The sequence below is a fragment of the Sinocyclocheilus grahami genome, unplaced genomic scaffold (genome assembly GCF_001515645.1).
Source record: "Sinocyclocheilus grahami isolate Dianchi unplaced genomic scaffold, SAMN03320097.WGS_v1.1 scaffold1837.1, whole genome shotgun sequence".
In the NCBI taxonomy this organism is placed as follows: Eukaryota; Metazoa; Chordata; class Actinopteri; order Cypriniformes; family Cyprinidae; genus Sinocyclocheilus; species Sinocyclocheilus grahami.
The window spans coordinates 40443-60531 of NW_015507016.1; the positions used below are offsets into that span (position 1 = coordinate 40443).

At 35.8% G+C, this 20089-nt stretch overlaps 1 protein-coding gene across 1 annotated transcript in view; it reads right to left on the reverse strand.

The window, feature by feature from the left end:
- Positions 1-2211: 2211 nt before the first annotated feature.
- LOC107572946 (microtubule-associated serine/threonine-protein kinase 3-like) overlaps positions 2212-20089 on the reverse strand; it is a 61233-nt gene continuing 43355 nt past the window's right edge. The window contains exons 20-29 of the mRNA XM_016259383.1: positions 16854-16976; positions 16560-16672; positions 16270-16442; positions 15252-15373; positions 11242-11442; positions 7972-8198; positions 7774-7896; positions 6700-6836; positions 6160-6341; positions 2212-3799 (exon numbers count right to left, since the gene is read on the reverse strand). Coding sequence (XP_016114869.1) covers positions 2814-3799; positions 6160-6341; positions 6700-6836; positions 7774-7896; positions 7972-8198; positions 11242-11442; positions 15252-15373; positions 16270-16442; positions 16560-16672; positions 16854-16976 — 2387 coding nt within the window. The 3' untranslated portion in view covers positions 2212-2813. The remainder of the gene's footprint in view (positions 3800-6159; positions 6342-6699; positions 6837-7773; positions 7897-7971; positions 8199-11241; positions 11443-15251; positions 15374-16269; positions 16443-16559; positions 16673-16853; positions 16977-20089) is intronic.

The window sequence follows — 20089 nt, forward strand, 5'->3', positions numbered from 1 at the left end:
AACTAAAATCACAATCACTGCCACACACACACACACCTTTTCTCAATACTAAATATTAATAAATACTACGACTATTATTTAGATACAGCCGAAACACAGCCATGCTGATATAAAGCCACATCGCAATCCAACTTACAGGTGCATCTCAATAAATTAGAATGTCGTGGAAAAGTTCATTTATTTCAGTAATTCAACTCAAATTGTGAAACTCGTGTATTAAATAAATTTTTTTTTTATTGGTCTTAAGTATTCTAATTTGTTGAGCTAGTGAATTGGTGGGTTTTTGTTAAATGTGAGCCAAAATCATCACAATTAAAAGAACCAAAGACTTAAACTACTTCAGTCTGTGTGCATTGAATTTAATACACGAGTTTCACAATTTGAGTTGAATTATTGAAATAAATGAACTTTTCCATGACATTCTAATTTATTGAGATGCACCTGTATATTGCTCATTTATAAAATGCTTTTTTAAAAGAAAAACAAGTCACGATATTCCCTCTTAACCAGTGAATGATTTATTACAAAACATCATCAGACGAACAGTTATAACATTAAAAAATATTTATAAAAAGTTTTTTTTTTTTTTTTTTTACAAACACGTACCAATAATCAGTAAGTCTTGACAATTCTGGAAAAATGGAAGAAACCAGCAGCACACCAAGATATATATAGATGATGGATTTCCAGTGCTGTGAAGCTCTAGTGTGAATGTAAGAGCAGATAGTGACCCCGTCTCGTCTGAACACCATCCACACGACAAACACTTAATCAACTAAAGTCTGTGATTACAGAGGGATAAAAGGTCACAACAGGGTCTGCATAACGTGAAATGATTTGAAAGATTACTGTAATTCCAAAGCTTGGTTATACTTGACCATTAAACACATACTGCACTCAGGATGCCATGCCAACGTGTACGGTGTATTCACTGAACATGCAGCATGCAACTGGTCGGCTGACAGGCGGAAAAATACAGCCTATTAAAATTAACACAAACTGGTCTTACGATTACAGTAGCCTGATGCAAAAAACGTTACACAGAGGTCGCAATTAACAATAAACCTAAAAAATATAACAAATGTTGAACTTATGCTGTTCCATATAAAGACCTGACTAACTGATAGCATCCAATTGACTGTTGCACCTTCTCATGCAATAAAAATACTGTCCATTAGATTCAAATAATGACATATTCAGCTTAGAAAAAGTGTTTTGGAGGAGAGTCATGCATATGACCACAAAAACATCCAGTCTGGCGTGTGCAACGTTAGAGATTTGCCTATTAACAATGACATCAACTGAACTTTAAAACCATAATCTAACTAAAGCCTCCACCCACTGACTTCAGTCTGCACACATTTGTAATCAAGTTAAAAACAGGCCCTACAGATCCCTTCGCACAGTAGAAATCCAAATATATTAAAAAAATGTAAACATTATTCCAAGTACAAAAGCTTGTGAGGACTCCCGACAGCCCAACGGGTCCATGGAAAACTCGTGATAACGTAGTTTGTTACGCAGTGATTTCTCGTAAGAGCACACGCGAATGAGTTCTAGTTAGTATGAGATCTGTGACTGCATGCTTTACTATTTCTTACAATATTTCAAAGGTGTCGGTGAGCCCGTTCATCTTAGCACCTGTGAATTTTTGAGATTTTTTTAGGTTGCAGGTAAACTTAACATGCAACGCTGGGTGAAAAAAAAAATGTACAGAAAGAATAAAGGAAAATTAAAGACATGCATTAAAAAAAATTGTGGGAACTGTGTAAAAATAACATGCAAAGTTGGGTGAATTTTTTTTTAACAGAAATAATGAAAGACGTGCAAAAAAAATATTTTGGAAACTGAAAATATTCCTTGAAATTGAATGGATGATTTTGGATGTTAAATTAAAGAACACATTTTATAAACTTGAAAACGTAAATTTATGAAGCACAGAGTGTCAGGAAAGGAATTTAAAGGGATAGTTCACCCAAAAATGAGTCATGTACTCACCCCCATGACGTTCCAAACCTGTCTGAGTTTATTTTGTTGAACATGACAAGATATTTTAAAGAACGCAGGTAACCAGTTTTTGGTTGTCACCGACTCCCATAGTATGGAAAAATACTATGGAAGTCAATGAGGACCTTCTTCAAAACATCTTTTGGAATTCTTGAAGAGGAGTAAATGACAGAATTTTTTTATTTTTAGGTGAACTATCCCTGTAGTTTAAAATATTTAAAATCTAAATTCATCTTAAAAAAAACAAACAAAAAAAGGAAAAATATAATGGTTAAAAACTGTCCTATTTGGTTTGATGCATGAAATCCACAAATACACTGTACTGTTTTTTTTTTTTGGACACCTTGACCAAAATGTCAAGTTACTTGAAGCCCAAATGTTCAGCACAACAGAGCCCTTTTTCCCTTCGCATGTATCATTTCAAATGCTCTGGAAACGCTTTGAAATGATAAAATAATACATAAGGGCCAAATGACAATTCCATTCAATAGCTTTTAAAATCACAAAGTTGGTGCAAAAATGAAAAGCTCTTGGAGGATGAAATGAATACGAAGCATTTGCACATTTTCATAGAAAAATCAAGTCATTCAATTTCCCTCCTCAACAGGTTCACAGAAGGTGAGAAAAACGTACTAGCAACTGTTAAGTTTTCTTTTTGGCCAACAGTATGTCTCCAGTGTACATTATAAAAAAAGCTTACTTCCATTTCCACACTAATAAAATACTCCACCCGGTAATCTGCGTGGCAACAAACATCTCAACGGGTGCGTTGAGAAGCCTGCGGACGTGTAACAGTCTTCAGTCATTTATCTCTCTTTCAGTTTGCGTTTTTCTGGACTCTGATGTGTTTCCGGCTTCGCTGTCTCTGTGGCTTCGTGCACAGCTGCTGAGGAGCGCGGGTCATCTTTGTTGGCACGATCGCCCTGATTCACATTTTCCTCGGCCTCTTCCTCGTCTTCATCCGAGCAAAGCCTCCAGTCATCCGCTTCCTCGCTCTCTGATCCTTGCACGGCGATCTGGGGAACCAGTGGATTCCTCCTCGCCATGCACTCCTCCTCCGACTGTGTCTCACCTATCATCTGCTTGGGCCGTGTGCCAGTGGATGCGGATGACTCAGATGACTGAAGAGCCCTGTCATCCGGCTCGTCAAAGCTCACCTCCTGCACGGCTTCTTGTTTCTTGAAGGAATCTCGACGTTCGCAGAGATTCAGCTTGCGCATTACGACGATCTGCTCCATGCGCTCGCCGGGCCAGTCCCTCAATCTCTGGGCGCATAGATACCCACCCAGCCTGCTGTGATCCGCCATGTATGTCGCACCGCAGGCCCCCTCGGCCTCGGCCTCTCCCGGGACGTCCACCTCGCAGTGCGGGACCTCCAGTGTGTGTCTGCGGACTGTGTGGGGCTTTTTGTCAGCGAATAAAGCCCCCGATAGTTTCTCCGCAGACTGGACTCTCTTTAGCAGAGGGGAACGCGGAGGTTCTGCACTCCGGGGTCGGACCACATGCCGAATGATGGTGGGGGGCGACAGGGTCTTACCGTGGAAGGAGTGGAGGGTTTTGGAGATGCTGGGTAAGGGAGAGGGGGAGCGCTGAGGGGACAGGGCCTGCGGTGAGGAGGTGCAGGCCAGAGGCGAGGGCGGGATACTGCTGGTGGACTTGCGTCTCCCCACTTTAGTGTAGCGCTGGTTGCTGAGTTTAGACCCGAGGCCGTGCAGAGAGCTGGGCCGCATTTGGACCGCCGGTGAACTGGGAGAGCTGGAGCACGGAGAGGCATTCTGGGGTAGGCTGGCATCTGCACGGATGGCAATGTTTTATGACAATTTGTAACAAAATAAAAATATAAACAAAACAACCTTTTTGGAGTTTTGTAATAATAGTAAGTGAACTAGAAATGATGTGCATAATATTAAATATTTCTTCAATATAAAGAGAAATATTTTGAAAAAAATGTATTAGACATTTCAAAATATTTTTAAAAAACATTCACATTCTTAAATGTTTATTTGTAGGTTTGAAAATAAACAACAATCTGCATATTACAATAAACAATATTCAACAAACTTTTTAGCTGTTTTCTAATTGAATAAGTGAACTAGAAATAGTGCAGAATCGTAAATATTTATTTTACAATATAAAGAGAAATGTTAAAACGTTTTAAATTATATATATATATATTCTGCATATGCAATATATTCAACAAACTTTTGTCATTTTACAACCAAATAAGTTAACTAAAACTAGTGCGGAGTCTTAAATATTTCCTTATTTTACAATATAAAGAAAATATTTAATAAACAAATGAAAATATAATTTAAAACAGAAATAAGTATTTAAATATTTCTAAATGTTTATATCCATGTTTTTAAAACATCTACATAATATAAAAACATTTACCAAACTTTTTGCCATTCTAATTTAATAAGTAAACTACAAATAGTGCCAAATCTAAAAATAGCTCTTCATTTTATAATATAAATTTTTTTTTAAATTATATTTAATATAATAGAATCATAAAAATTATATTAAAAAAAATATTTTTTGTCATTTCTTAATTGAATAAGTGACCTAGAAATAGGTTTGAAGGAATCTCGACGTTCGCAGAGATTCAGCTTGCGCATTACGACGATCTGCTCCATGCGCTCGCCGGGCCAGTCCCTCAATCTCTGGGCGCATAGATACCCACCCAGCCTGCTGTGATCCGCCATGTATGTCGCACCGCAGGCCCCCTCGGCCTCGGCCTCTCCCGGGACGTCCACCTCGCAGTGCGGGACCTCCAGTGTGTGTCTGCGGACTGTGTGGGGCTTTTTGTCAGCGAATAAAGCCCCCGATAGTTTCTCCGCAGACTGGACTCTCTTTAGCAGAGGGGAACGCGGAGGTTCTGCACTCCGGGGTCGGACCACATGCCGAATGATGGTGGGGGGCGACAGGGTCTTACCGTGGAAGGAGTGGAGGGTTTTGGAGATGCTGGGTAAGGGAGAGGGGGAGCGCTGAGGGGACAGGGCCTGCGGTGAGGAGGTGCAGGCCAGAGGCGAGGGCGGGATACTGCTGGTGGACTTGCGTCTCCCCACTTTAGTGTAGCGCTGGTTGCTGAGTTTAGACCCGAGGCCGTGCAGAGAGCTGGGCCGCATTTGGACCGCCGGTGAACTGGGAGAGCTGGAGCACGGAGAGGCATTCTGGGGTAGGCTGGCATCTGCACGGATGGCAATGTTTTATGACAATTTGTAACAAAATAAAAATATAAACAAAACAACCTTTTTGGAGTTTTGTAATAATAGTAAGTGAACTAGAAATGATGTGCATAATATTAAATATTTCTTCAATATAAAGAGAAATATTTTGAAAAAAATGTATTAGACATTTCAAAATATTTTTAAAAAACATTCACATTCTTAAATGTTTATTTGTAGGTTTGAAAATAAACAACAATCTGCATATTACAATAAACAATATTCAACAAACTTTTTAGCTGTTTTCTAATTGAATAAGTGAACTAGAAATAGTGCAGAATCGTAAATATTTATTTTACAATATAAAGAGAAATGTTAAAACGTTTTAAATTATATATATATATATTCTGCATATGCAATATATTCAACAAACTTTTGTCATTTTACAACCAAATAAGTTAACTAAAACTAGTGCGGAGTCTTAAATATTTCCTTATTTTACAATATAAAGAAAATATTTAATAAACAAATGAAAATATAATTTAAAACAGAAATAAGTATTTAAATATTTCTAAATGTTTATATCCATGTTTTTAAAACATCTACATAATATAAAAACATTTACCAAACTTTTTGCCATTCTAATTTAATAAGTAAACTACAAATAGTGCCAAATCTAAAAATAGCTCTTCATTTTATAATATAAATTTTTTTTAAAATTATATTTAATATAATAGAATCATAAAAATTATATAAAATTTTTTTTTTTTTTGTCATTTCTTAATTGAATAAGTGACCTAGAAATAGGTCTTATTTTGACTTTCTTCATTTTATTTAATATTTATCTTTATATTTGTAATATAAAGAAACAAATATTTTTTACTTCCTTTCTACAAAAAAAAAAGAAAATTAATAAAAAGCAAACTTTGCCAAACTTTGTTGAAATAGTCTTTCATCTTCCATATCTGTTAAAATCATGCCATACCAGCGGTGTGGTCGGGAACGGGGCTCCGGCAGGGTGTTGTGGGTCCAGAGGAAAGGCTGTGTGTGGGAGAGCCTGGCAGACTCTCGCTGGAGGACACAGACTGATGCAGGCCGGAGGAGAAACTGCGGCTGCTGTGCATGACGGTGCTGTGTTTGGACAGCTTCTTCAGCACACTGCGCCTCCTGGGTGAACGCCAGACATTATTCAGGTTAACGAAAACATAAATGATGGATCTCGATCTCTTGCAAGTGACATCAAACTGAATACCATTAATATATATCAATTATATCTGCTAGGCTGTTAAAGGATATTAAATACTTTTTACTGAGTAAATACTGTTTAAAATAAACGTTAATTCAATTTCAGCATCTAATTTGCATTCACTGAATTGTATTATGTATGCAGAGGCCTTATTTATGGAATTGTTTATCCTGCACTCTGCATATTGGCATTGGCTATTGAAAAAAAGAATAAATAAAATTAATATGTAAAATAATATGAGAGCTTAAAAAAAACAAAAAAAACAAGAGTTCTCCTGACCGGTCCTGACTGTCCTTCCATTTGCTCCTCTTACTGCGGCGAGCCATCTTTCCTTTACAGCTGCGCTTGCGTGCCGGCCCAATCTTTATAGACGTGTCCTCCAGTGCGATAGTCTGCAGGGCCACCTGGTTACCGCTCTGTATATTAAGAGAACCATAATGAACGTAGATATAATCTTTGACCTCTCTAATATTTTATAGCAAACCATTTTATCTTTTAATCTTCCCGTTATTAGCTAGAATTAAATTAATAAATAAAACTGAATTTTTATTAGCAATAATGCAATTTGAATTACACAAAACAAAATGTACCTGAAATGTTTTGACTAAGTATTAATTTTACTAGCTCAAATTGAATTGCAGATATTGTGAAAAAAATTCCAGATAGTAAAAATTGTCAAAATTACATTTTAAATAACTGCAGTTAAATTATTACTAGTCAAAACAGATAACTTGCAGAAAACTAATATATTCAATTTTGACTAGTCAAAACCCATATTTTAGATATCTGTACTGCAACTTTGACTAGTTATTCTTCATACAGCAGATATCTACTATGTAAAAGACTAGTAAAATACTCTAGTTTATATTTACTAATTTATTTTTAAATGTATATATTTTTTTATATTTATTTTTTTATTTTATATGACTAATTCATTACTATTAAATATGTTGACATCTGTAATTACATCAAAGATATCTGCAATTCAATTTGGACTAGTAAAACGCATAGTAAAAATGTATGACTATTTATGATCATTTTTGTCCAACGTAGTTCAAACTAAATTATTTTAAATTAAGTAGAAATTTTTATCAGTTTAAAAAATAATTTTTTTTGTATCATTTATTTGTTAACGTCCGTCCACTGTCATTTTGCTGTTCCCAAAATTTTATAAAACCAATAAGCCAGTTGAGACTGTGTGGTAACAACAATCCTTAGCCATGCTAAAAATCACTGGAAAGTTCAAAACTGTTGTGTTTTCTGTGAAATCCTTCAAATGACGATTTATCTTTGGTCTAGTTCAGAATATTACAGAACAGTTCAGTGAATTCCAGCATGCTTCTGTTCGAATACCTTCAAAAGCAGCTCCATCATCTCTGTGTGCACTAGACCCTGCACTGACTCTCCATTCACATGAGTGATCAGATCACCCGCTCGCAGTCCAGCCTCATGGGCAGGGCTGCTCTCCTCCACACCCTGACAGAAAGAGCAAGAGGAGTCAGAACAACCAGACCGATAAGCACCTGAAAAGCTCAGTGATTCTCTGCTCACCGAGACCATGTGGTGTATGGTGTAGATGTCGCTGGTCCCCATGTACACACGAATGGTCTGCAGGGTGAAGCCGTATTTCTTCCCAGAGCTGTGGATGATGATGGGGGGGCGGAGCCTGCTGATGCTGAGTGACAGGTCTCGATTGGGGGAGGAGTCTCGGGATGATGGGTTAGAGGAAAACGATCGAGGGGAAATAGAGCGCGCTTGCAGGCTGCCACTCCCATCATCTGGTGAGGAGGAAGGGGAAAAATGTCAAAAATAATACAGATTTTAAGATTTAGTTTTGGAATTTTGCCTTTATTACGACAGGATAGTGTCGAGATTACAAAAAGCGAAGTGGGAGAGAGAGGGGTGGGATCGGGAAAGGTCCTTGAGCCAGGATTCAAACTCGGGACGCCCATAACGCAACGGCATATGTCAATATATGATTCCATCGATTATAAAAACCGGCAAAATACCGGAAATGGCACATTCCACAGCTTTCGATCAGATTTGAAGGCAAATCATTTATAAGCCTACGCCAATACAGGAGAATATATCATTTTCTTTTTAACAAAGCTAACTGTTCATTGAAACTTCAAAATAAAAGTTTAAACCCTTGCTCTGATTTTGCATGTTTTGATGTCCACATATTCAAGAAATGTCAAAATATTACCAAATATTTAAATAAATGGCAAATATGAAAAATTACAGACATTTGAATTGAATGTTTAGTCAATATTAAACAAGGATTAGATCGTGCTGTAAAGTGTAAAAACAATCGTCAGGCCGTTGGCGCTCTCTGCAGGGATTTGATATAAAATATAACGTACATAAGTTATGATTATATGTTTCATTACATGTATTTGTATGAATTTGAACCCTTTTGTTCAATAAAACCATATGATTACTTGCTTTTGATATTTTATTTGAACCAAATATTATTGCCTCATTGCTATTCTATATGTATAGAAGTCATTTTAAAGTCTATTGTTCACGTAGGTCTGTTTTTATTACAAAAAAAAAGATCAGATTACTCGATTAATCGTTGGAACAATCAAGTGATTACTGAAATACCAAAATAATCGTTAGTGACAACCCTAAAAATATACAATATCAGTCTCAGTGCCAAGTTACAAGTAATCCGGATTACGTAATCAGATTCCATAAATTAAGTACTTGTAATTAGATTATATTATGTTTTATACAACAGTTTGTTCTGGTTCTCAAATCTGATTGGTTGAGAACCGTGAGATATTGTACTGGTATCGCTACAGGAACAATTTTGTATCACTCTGCTTGTTCTAGCCGAGTCTCTGTTTTTTTTTTTATTATTCACTGAGCTAATCGTAGAGTACGTTAGTTAATATAAGAAGAAACGTCTAGCTTCGCGGTCTCTCTCGCTCTCATTTGGATGCACGTCTTGCCGCATTGTTTCTCTCTTATAACCTCATTATTTCTCACTAATAACATAACTGAAGTAGCACATGCCCTTGATACGAATTCTACAAGTGACGTATGTTTAACTGTCAACTTGAGCTTTGAATCCGTGGTGAAAGAAAGTAGTTCCGCACAAAAGAGGGTTTTATTAGGCACTCCGTTGTTTCTTGTTTAATTACACACATGTTCCATCAAACTGTTGTATAAACGCAATATCGCTCTCGTACCCGAGCGATACCGGCTCTATATCAGCGGCTGTGATTGCCTGCGGCCTCGTGCTTCTGGCCTAATCACAGCCATGCTGACATAGAGCCGGTATCGCTCGAGTACTCGAGTGATATTGCTCATTTAAACTCTCATCAGATTACAGATTTTGCTCTTGTAAATTTTCTTTTCTAAAAATTCTACTGTGTGTCATACTATTTAGCTTTGACTATATTCACAATTCAGAATTGCCATATAAATATAATGTAAATAAATGTGCAATCCATGCTTCTAAACTTAGGGACAAAAGCACCTTGTAAGAGACAAATAATTAAGCTAGTAACACTGCTGATCTTCATCATATCCTATGACATTTTCTAATCACTGATTCTGGAAGTTTGGGAAAAATTATTTTAGACCTGGAAAGACCCCTGAGATTTTAAGTTAATATTTCAATAATCAATAACACATCTGCAAGTAAATTAATAAAATATTTTTATTTTGAGTGTTCAATCAATGGATTTTGATAATTTACTCGTTTGTTCATTTAAATTGTACACATTTATAATTTAATTAATAATTAGCTTTTCATCAACCCCCTGCAGTTCTTTCATTAACCCCATTTTGGGAAACCCTGGTGTAGTGTGATGTTTAATGCACTTCATATTTTTGTGAAAAAAAAAAATATATATATATTTTCTCTCTCTTTTTATGTCAATATGGTGTACAATAATCCCATTCAAATCTGTGTTATGAATACATTAGCTCAAAAGTAATCTAAAGAAAGAAAAAAGTAGTGCTGTCAAACGATTAATCACATCCAAAATAAAAGCTTGTGTTTACATAATATGTGTGTGTGTACTGTGTATATTTATTATGTATATACAGTATCTCACGAGCAATAACATCAAATTTAACACACCTGCTCCCCATTCACACCTGAGACCTTGTAACACCAATGAGTCACATGACACCAGGGAGAGAAAATGAATAATTGGGCCCAATTTGGACATTTTCACTTAGGAGTGTACTCACTTTTGTGGCCAGCGGTTTAGACATTAATGGCTGTGTGTTGAGTTATTTTGAGGGGACAGCAAATTTACACGGTTATACAAGCTGTACACTCACTACTTTACATTGTAGCAAAGTGTCATTTCTTCCGTTTTGTCACATGAAAAGATATAATAAAATATTTACAAAAATGTGAGGGGCGTACTCACTTCTGTGAGATACTGTATAAATACACGCATACAGTATATATTTAGAAAATATTTACATGTATATATTTATATTATATATCTATTTAATATATAAACATAACATTTTTCTGAAATATATACATGCATGTGTATTTATATATACATAATAAATATACAGAGCACACACATTATGTAAACAAAAACTTTTATTTTGGATGCGATTAAATCGCAATTAATCGTTTGTCAGCACTAGAAAAAAGTAGTCAAATTAGATAGCTAAAAATGAGTGAATCTAATAGATTACATTACTAAGTACAATTTTCATTATGCAATTTGTAATCAGTAACAGACTACAATTTGCAAGTAATCTACCCAACCCTGATCACTCTCTAGATATGAGGAGGAGCAATATTTTGTAACACTGCAGTGGTGACTGTGGGGGTCTGACCTGGTGTGATGATGAGCGAGAGCGTAGACACTGATGCAGACTTGGGAACTTTGCGTCCTGGTGAGAGCCGCTGCCGGTCAGGTGTCTCCAGCTGGTTTCCAAAGCACTGAGGACTCCCTTGTTCCCTTGGTGACGAGTGTTTCGTTCCTGTGCTGTTGCTACGTAGTCTGATTCGTCGCAGGTTGGATACGACAACTTCAGCTGCACAAAAAAGGTTTGCATCAAAGCACTCCTCCACCCTTGTGAATGTAGCATAACGTGATTGTATTTAGGTGGACATTCATTTGAACATTGCTAGGGCACACATTTACTATACAATTCTGTATAAATATGCAAATACAGTGAGAGATTTTCTTTGAAGTGAGATTTTATATAAAGACAAAAAGAGAATAGGATGTAAGGGAACAACATGATTGAAACATGAGATCAGACTCAAACCCTTCAACTTAAAACTTTTCAATCAAAAAGTCAATCATTTTATTTAATTTTTTCAATTCAACAGAATTATTGCACTTTCACATAAGCACAAATCAAGAGTTTTTCAAGTCAAGTCAACTCGCATGGTTTGCTCGCAGATTTAGTCGCAGCAAAGAAAATGGACTGGCAAATGTTTGCCGTTTTTTTCAGCTCATTAACGCTTTTTCAATAACATAGAGCGTGTGCGCATGGTTGCCAGGTTGGGAAGATTATGTATAATCACTGAGCAAAAAATTATCAATTTATGAAAACACAACTGGCAAATTAAAACAAAAATTCAGGATAAAACAACGATTATGCTTAATAAACTGAGAGAAGCAGAAATCATGATTAAAATTATGATTCACAGTTCAGCCCTAAAATATAATTCTAAAAATTTAAATAATAAAAAATAACTCAATTAATTCCACTGTTACAGACATTTTTCCTGAATGTGGAGGTCACGCAAGATTCTTAACAGGAAGGATGCTTTGCATTTCCAGTCTCCAGTGTTTCAAGTCAAATTAGCATATATTCCGAGCTGATAATCTAATGTTAAACCTATTAAATCCCATCACTTTACAGTGTCACAATGACCATTGTTTGTCAGTGCCTCGCTCCTCAAAGTTAATGTGTGTAGATGACACGAAGCTGCCGACGGTAGCTACATTAAAAACAGATGGGCACTATTTGAATTCGTAATTGTGGTGCTCATTGTTTACTCAGGAAAAAGGTCTATACTGACAAATGCCTTTTTTTTTTTTTTTTGACAAAATATAGTTTCATGGATGCTCTCAAGTTGCCCACTGGCAGGTGAGGCAAAACGTTCATTTTGAAAATTTGTGAAGGCCAATAAATTTGATGACCGAAATCTCATAAAATGTGGCAGTCTCAGTGTCAGCTTACCCTCGTCGTCTGTGGAGAGGGCGAATCGAGGCATGGCCTCCAGGCTGTGTGTGCTGCTCACCACTAGGGGGCTCACAGCTCGCTCAGGCTGAGAGGAGCTGGAAGAAGTGCGAGGGCGCAGACTGGAAGATATCAAACACGCATTCAGAGTGCTGGAAAATAACATCTACTGTGACTGAGCCAAAAACATCAAAACAATATACTAACATTATATACTACTACTAATGCAATACTAGACTGGGTATAATGTTTATTTGTTATGTGTTTTTTATAAAAGTGCAACCATATGAAACATTTTCATTAAAAGTGAACCAAAAAAGAAATACATTTTATATTTCTATATCTAACCATTTATCCATCTATGCATTATATATACATATCATTTAGTTTAACTTGTACTAAAATTAATAGAAATTAATAAATAAACAAATTAATATACAGACATAAAACTACCAAAAGTAAAAATGCAATTTGACCCAAGGTATCTTATTTTGACTACTCAATTACATTTTTATCAGTAAGAATTATTGCATTTTTAACTAGTCCAAATTAAGTTGTAGAATTACCGATAATAAAAATACATTTTTTAGACAAAATTATATTTCAGATACCTGCTGTTAACTTATTACTAGTCAAAAGTGCCTTACAGATAACTTAAATATTAAATTTTGACTAGTCATAGTCATCTGTAATGCAATTTTTTGTAGTAATTATTCATACAGAAAGTATCTACAATGTAAGTTTGACTAGTGCATATCCTAACATTTATTTTTATAATAAAAATCACAAAACCCAATACTTTAGAAATAAATTTAAATTAATTTCAAATATGAATAAAAACTAAAATAGTACCAATAGTGATATTAAATAACCACTGATTGTAACATTTGACTAAAAAAAATAGTTTTCTAATTTTCTGTATTGTATATAACATGTTCTATTCAATTGTATTGAAACGTCAGCGGTGACAGAATTTTGGTTTTTGAGTGAACTGATTTCTTTATTCCTCTATTCCCACCTTGCCCTCTGAGCCGAGAGTCTCTTGTCTCCAGTGGAGGCCTGCCGCTGGATCTCTCCATGTGAGTGAGTGTCCCTCCCGTCCGCCCGGTCCTCTATCTCTTCACTGTGACTGCGGTCAGAGGAGAAACTCAGGTTGGAAGGGGTGGCCAGGTGCTCTGTGCTGCTGTACACCTACAAAATTGTGGATAAGAAATGTCAGAGAGGGAGAAAATTGAATCAGAATTTAAATTTAAAAGAATTAACTAAAAAAATTATTATAAAAGTGTGCAGACAGCAGAAGGACCCAACCTTGCTGAAACGATTTGACCAAGAGGAAAACCGTCGTATTTCTAGGGAAGACTCTTCATCATTAGTTTCATCATCTTCATCAGAGGCCAAATGATGGTAGCGTTCAGATCGAGCTACATGGGGAAAAAACAAACAAAAAGGATTTAGGGAGTAATAGGTAAGTACAATGAAGACATAATAACTGCATCTTAGTGCGTAAGCCGCAAGAATGAGCTGACATTTCTAGAGCACTTTGCTCCAGGCATTTATGAAGCTCACAGAATCTCCTCCCTGTGCTGAATTAGTGAGACTCACTGTCAAAATAACTAGTGTCGTCGTCGGCCTCCAGCTGAGGGATGAACTCAGCTTTTTGACGCAGGAGTCCGTTCCAGTCCAGACCACTGAAGAACATATGCTGCTTTACTTCTGGAGCCCCACCTACAAACACATGTGAATTCATCAAATCTGACCACAGCTCTACATAAAACTCTTGTCTGAATGACTTTTGCAGTACATCTAATTCTAAACATTTATTTTGAACTTAAATGAGTCATATCATGTATTTTCTAGGGCTGTCAAAATGGCTGAAAAACTGAATTAGAATTAAATCAATTATATTCTATTTTAAAATGCATAATTTCAGTTAGGGTGAAGAAAAGCTTTTGGCTTCTCTTCCGAGGCCACAAGAGGGCGCATCGAGCAAAATATTAACTAATGCACAGATATCATGACTGACGATCTGTGAAAAAAAGTGCATAATGTTTATAAACCATATATAATGAAGTTGCTTAAACAACTATAAACAAAACAGCATCATGTATGTATGCATAGTTTAATACAAAGGGCGGAAAGCCAATCACACAGAGTGCATTTTTCATTTAAAAACTTGAGATGCAGTGGGATGAAACAAGATCATCTCCGCATTGATGTTCTCTTTATCCGCAATATTTTTAACGAACAACGCAGCAGCGCCGCATCTAGTGGCTTCAACTGGATAGGCTAACAAAAACATTATAATGCAACGACACTTACATCGTCATCACATCTCATGCTGTGCACCGCTGATAAGGCTGCATCCTTAACGCACACCTAAAATTCGAATCCAACGTTTTTGCATAGCTACATTAAAAACAGATGGGCACTATTTGAATTCGTAATTGTGGTGCTCATTGTTTACTCAGGAAAAAGGTCTATACTGACAAATGCCTTTTTTTTTTTTTTTTGACAAAATATAGTTTCATGGATGCTCTCAAGTTGCCCACTGGCAGGTGAGGCAAAACGTTCATTTTGAAAATTTGTGAAGGCCAATAAATTTGATGACCGAAATCTCATAAAATGTGGCAGTCTCAGTGTCAGCTTACCCTCGTCGTCTGTGGAGAGGGCGAATCGAGGCATGGCCTCCAGGCTGTGTGTGCTGCTCACCACTAAGGGGCTCACAGCTCGCTCAGGCTGAGAGGAGCTGGAAGAAGTGCGAGGGCGCAGACTGGAAGATATCAAACACGCATTCAGAGTGCTGGAAAATAACATCTACTGTGACTGAGCCAAAAACATCAAAACAATATACTAACATTATATACTACTACTAATGCAATACTAGACTGGGTATAATGTTTATTTGTTATGTGTTTTTTATAAAAGTGCAACCATATGAAACATTTTCATTAAAAGTGAACCAAAAAAGAAATACATTTTATATTTCTATATCTAACCATTTATCCATCTATGCATTATATATACATATCATTTAGTTTAACTTGTACTAAAATTAATAGAAATTAATAAATAAACAAATTAATATACAGACATAAAACTACCAAAAGTAAAAATGCAATTTGACCCAAGGTATCTTATTTTGACTACTCAATTACATTTTTATCAGTAAGAATTATTGCATTTTTAACTAGTCCAAATTAAGTTGTAGAATTACCGATAATAAAAATACATTTTTTAGACAAAATTATATTTCAGATACCTGCTGTTAACTTATTACTAGTCAAAAGTGCCTTACAGATAACTTAAATATTAAATTTTGACTAGTCATAGTCATCTGTAATGCAATTTTTTGTAGTAATTATTCATACAGAAAGTATCTACAATGTAAGTTTGACTAGTGCATATCCTAACATTTATTTTTATAATAAAAATCACAAAACCCAATACTTTAGAAATAAATTTAAATTAATTTCAAATATGAATAAAAACTAAAATAGTACCAATAGTGATATTAAATAACCACTGATTGTAACATTTGACTAAAAAAAATAGTTTTCTAATTTTCTGTATTGTATATAACATGTTCTATTCAATTGTATTGAAACGTCAGCGGTGACAGAATTTTGGTTTTTGAGTGAACTGATTTCTTTATTCCTCTATTCCCACCTTGCCCTCTGAGCCGAGAGTCTCTTGTCTCCAGTGGAGGCCTGCCGCTGGATCTCTCCATGTGAGTGAGTGTCCCTCCCGTCCGCCCGGTCCTCTATCTCTTCACTGTGACTGCGGTCAGAGGAGAAACTCAGGTTGGAAGGGGTGGCCAGGTGCTCTGTGCTGCTGTACACCTACAAAATTGTGGATAAGAAATGTCAGAGAGGGAGAAAATTGAATCAGAATTTAAATTTAAAAGAATTAACTAAAAAAATTATTATAAAAGTGTGCAGACAGCAGAAGGACCCAACCTTGCTGAAACGATTTGACCAAGAGGAAAACCGTCGTATTTCTAGGGAAGACTCTTCATCATTAGTTTCATCATCTTCATCAGAGGCCAAATGATGGTAGCGTTCAGATCGAGCTACATGGGGAAAAAACAAACAAAAAGGATTTAGGGAGTAATAGGTAAGTACAATGAAGACATAATAACTGCATCTTAGTGCGTAAGCCGCAAGAATGAGCTGACATTTCTAGAGCACTTTGCTCCAGGCATTTATGAAGCTCACAGAATCTCCTCCCTGTGCTGAATTAGTGAGACTCACTGTCAAAATAACTAGTGTCGTCGTCGGCCTCCAGCTGAGGGATGAACTCAGCTTTTTGACGCAGGAGTCCGTTCCAGTCCAGACCACTGAAGAACATATGCTGCTTTACTTCTGGAGCCCCACCTACAAACACATGTGAATTCATCAAATCTGACCACAGCTCTACATAAAACTCTTGTCTGAATGACTTTTGCAGTACATCTAATTCTAAACATTTATTTTGAACTTAAATGAGTCATATCATGTATTTTCTAGGGCTGTCAAAATGGCTGAAAAACTGAATTAGAATTAAATCAATTATATTCTATTTTAAAATGCATAATTTCAGTTAGGGTGAAGAAAAGCTTTTGGCTTCTCTTCCGAGGCCACAAGAGGGCGCATCGAGCAAAATATTAACTAATGCACAGATATCATGACTGACGATCTGTGAAAAAAAGTGCATAATGTTTATAAACCATATATAATGAAGTTGCTTAAACAACTATAAACAAAACAGCATCATGTATGTATGCATAGTTTAATACAAAGGGCGGAAAGCCAATCACACAGAGTGCATTTTTCATTTAAAAACTTGAGATGCAGTGGGATGAAACAAGATCATCTCCGCATTGATGTTCTCTTTATCCGCAATATTTTTAACGAACAACGCAGCAGCGCCGCATCTAGTGGCTTCAACTGGATAGGCTAACAAAAACATTATAATGCAACGACACTTACATCGTCATCACATCTCATGCTGTGCACCGCTGATAAGGCTGCATCCTTAACGCACACCTAAAATTCGAATCCAACGTTTTTGCATTAGAATGTGGATTTTTATTTTAAATTTGACAAATATTTGAAAAAAATTGACAGCCCTAGTATTTTCTGTCATTTCTTTTCACTTGAGGTGATGTTAGTTTTTCATACAATCTTTTGTATTTTTCATGACCATTTTTGGCCCTTTGCAGAAGCAAAAAAAAAAGTCTAATTTTAATTCAGAGGAACAAAAACAATGCATCTTCATGAATTACATGTATTTCTAAAAATTAAAAAACACAAACAATATATAATTATTTACAAAAATTCAAATGTAATTAAATTAAATTTACAAAAACACAATAAAAATTCATTAATTCATTAATGAACAAATTAAATTATAAAAAAAATAAAAAATAAACTTTGTTATATTGCAGCCATTTGCTAAAATCAATGCTCAAGAAATATTTCTTATTATTATCAATGTTGAAAACAGTTGTGCTGCTTAATATTTTTGTGGAAGCTGTGATACTTTTTTTTCAGGATTCTTTGATGAATAAAAAATGAAAAAGAACAGCATTTAATCTTTTCTAACAATATAAGCCTTTACTATCACTTTTGATAATTTTATCACATGAATATATGATGAATAAGTATTAATTTTGTTTTGTTTTTTCAAAAAAGGAAAGTAATACTGCCCACAAACTTTTGAAGGGAGGTATATATTGTTACAAGAGATTTCTATTTCTACCGACCATCCAGAGTAGCAGTCACTGAATAAAACTATTTAAATGCCTTTAAAGTCCCCATGAAATCAAAATTAAAGTTTTTTGGGTGTTAGTATCAATATGTTAGTCTTAAGCCTTAAAATTCGCATTTATAAGATATAAGCATTCAAAGCTTGCAGTTCGGCACTTCCGCCAAAACGGCTCAACGTGCGATCGCACGGAGCAGATCATATGTGCGAGTCGGCATATATTAAAAACTTTTATAACTACACAGCCTCAGCATGATTATGACCACTATTTTGTTTTACTAAGAGATTCATATTTAATCTAGGAGGTACTCTATTAGACTGTGGCTGTCAAATGCGGCTTTACCGAGATCAACGGCTCTGGCCCTAGCAGATATAAACAAAACGTTATTAGCTATTTTTAAAAAAGGGGGCGGGGCTGCTCGATATGTCCTGCCCTCTCTTCCTGTTTCAGTTGAAATTACGTCACCACATAGAATAATGCTGCGTGTTTCAAGGCACTTCAGGGGACCTTTAAGTATTTCTCCCCTCATAGTAAATGGTTCTCTTTGTGAGCTTTGACTGTTCATATGACAATATGCATTTATAAGATACATGTTTACACATTATGTTTGAATTATGTTGCCTTAAAAGCTGGAATACACTACACAATCCTAAAACCAGAATTTTAAAATGTTAGGCATCATACACTTACTGACTTTGTAATAGTCACAGAGAACAAACTGGCCATTATACACCAAATGACTGTAGCCATTTATGTTTGAATTATGTTGCCTTAAAAGCTGGAATACACTACACAATCCTAAAACCAGAATTTTAAAATGTTAGGCATCATACACTTACTGACTTTGTAATAGTCACAGAGAACAAACTGGCCATTATACACCAAATGACAAATGACTGTAGCCATTACCTTCCACGTACTCCATGACCATGCACAGATGTCTGCGGGTCTCGAAGGAGCAGAACATGCTGACCACAAAGGGATTCTCTGCAAACGTCAGGATGTCTCGCTCCACAAACACCTGCTGGATCTGGTTCCGCAGAATCAGGTTTTGTCGGTTGATCTTTTTCATCGCAAAACGTTGCCGAGTTTCTTTATGCCTTACCAGATACACAGCCCTGCAGGAGAGATGGAGTACATAGCAGTAGGATGCTTGGGTAATGTTCTAGGAGCTTTCTGACCTTGAAGACACAGAGCAATGATTCTTGAGAGATTGAGTAAAACAGCTACACAATTTTAGTTTTCACTAATTTAGTTATTAAAGGGATAGTTCATTCAAAAAGGAAAATTCTATCATCATTTCCATCAATTCCTCAAGCTGTTCCAGAAGATATTTTGAAGAATGTTGGTAACCAAACAGTTTCTGGTTGCCATTGATTTTATTGTATTTTTCCCCCCCCAACAATGGTAGTCAACAAACCTGTGTAACTGTACGATTCAACATTCTTCAAAATATATTTTTTTGTGTTCAGCAGAAAGAAGATATTCATATAGGTTTGGAACAGTGCAAGGGTGAGTAAATGATGACAATTTAAATTTTTGGGAGAACTATCCCTTTTAATTACCAACATTTCCTCTTTGAAACTAATCAGAAGATCACTAGAATCTTCTTAAAGGGGTCATATGACATGCTAAAAAGAACATTATTTTGTGTATTTGGTGTAATGAAATGTGTTTATGCGGTTAAAGGTTAAAAAAAAACATTATTTTCCACATACTGTACATTATTATTTCTCCTCT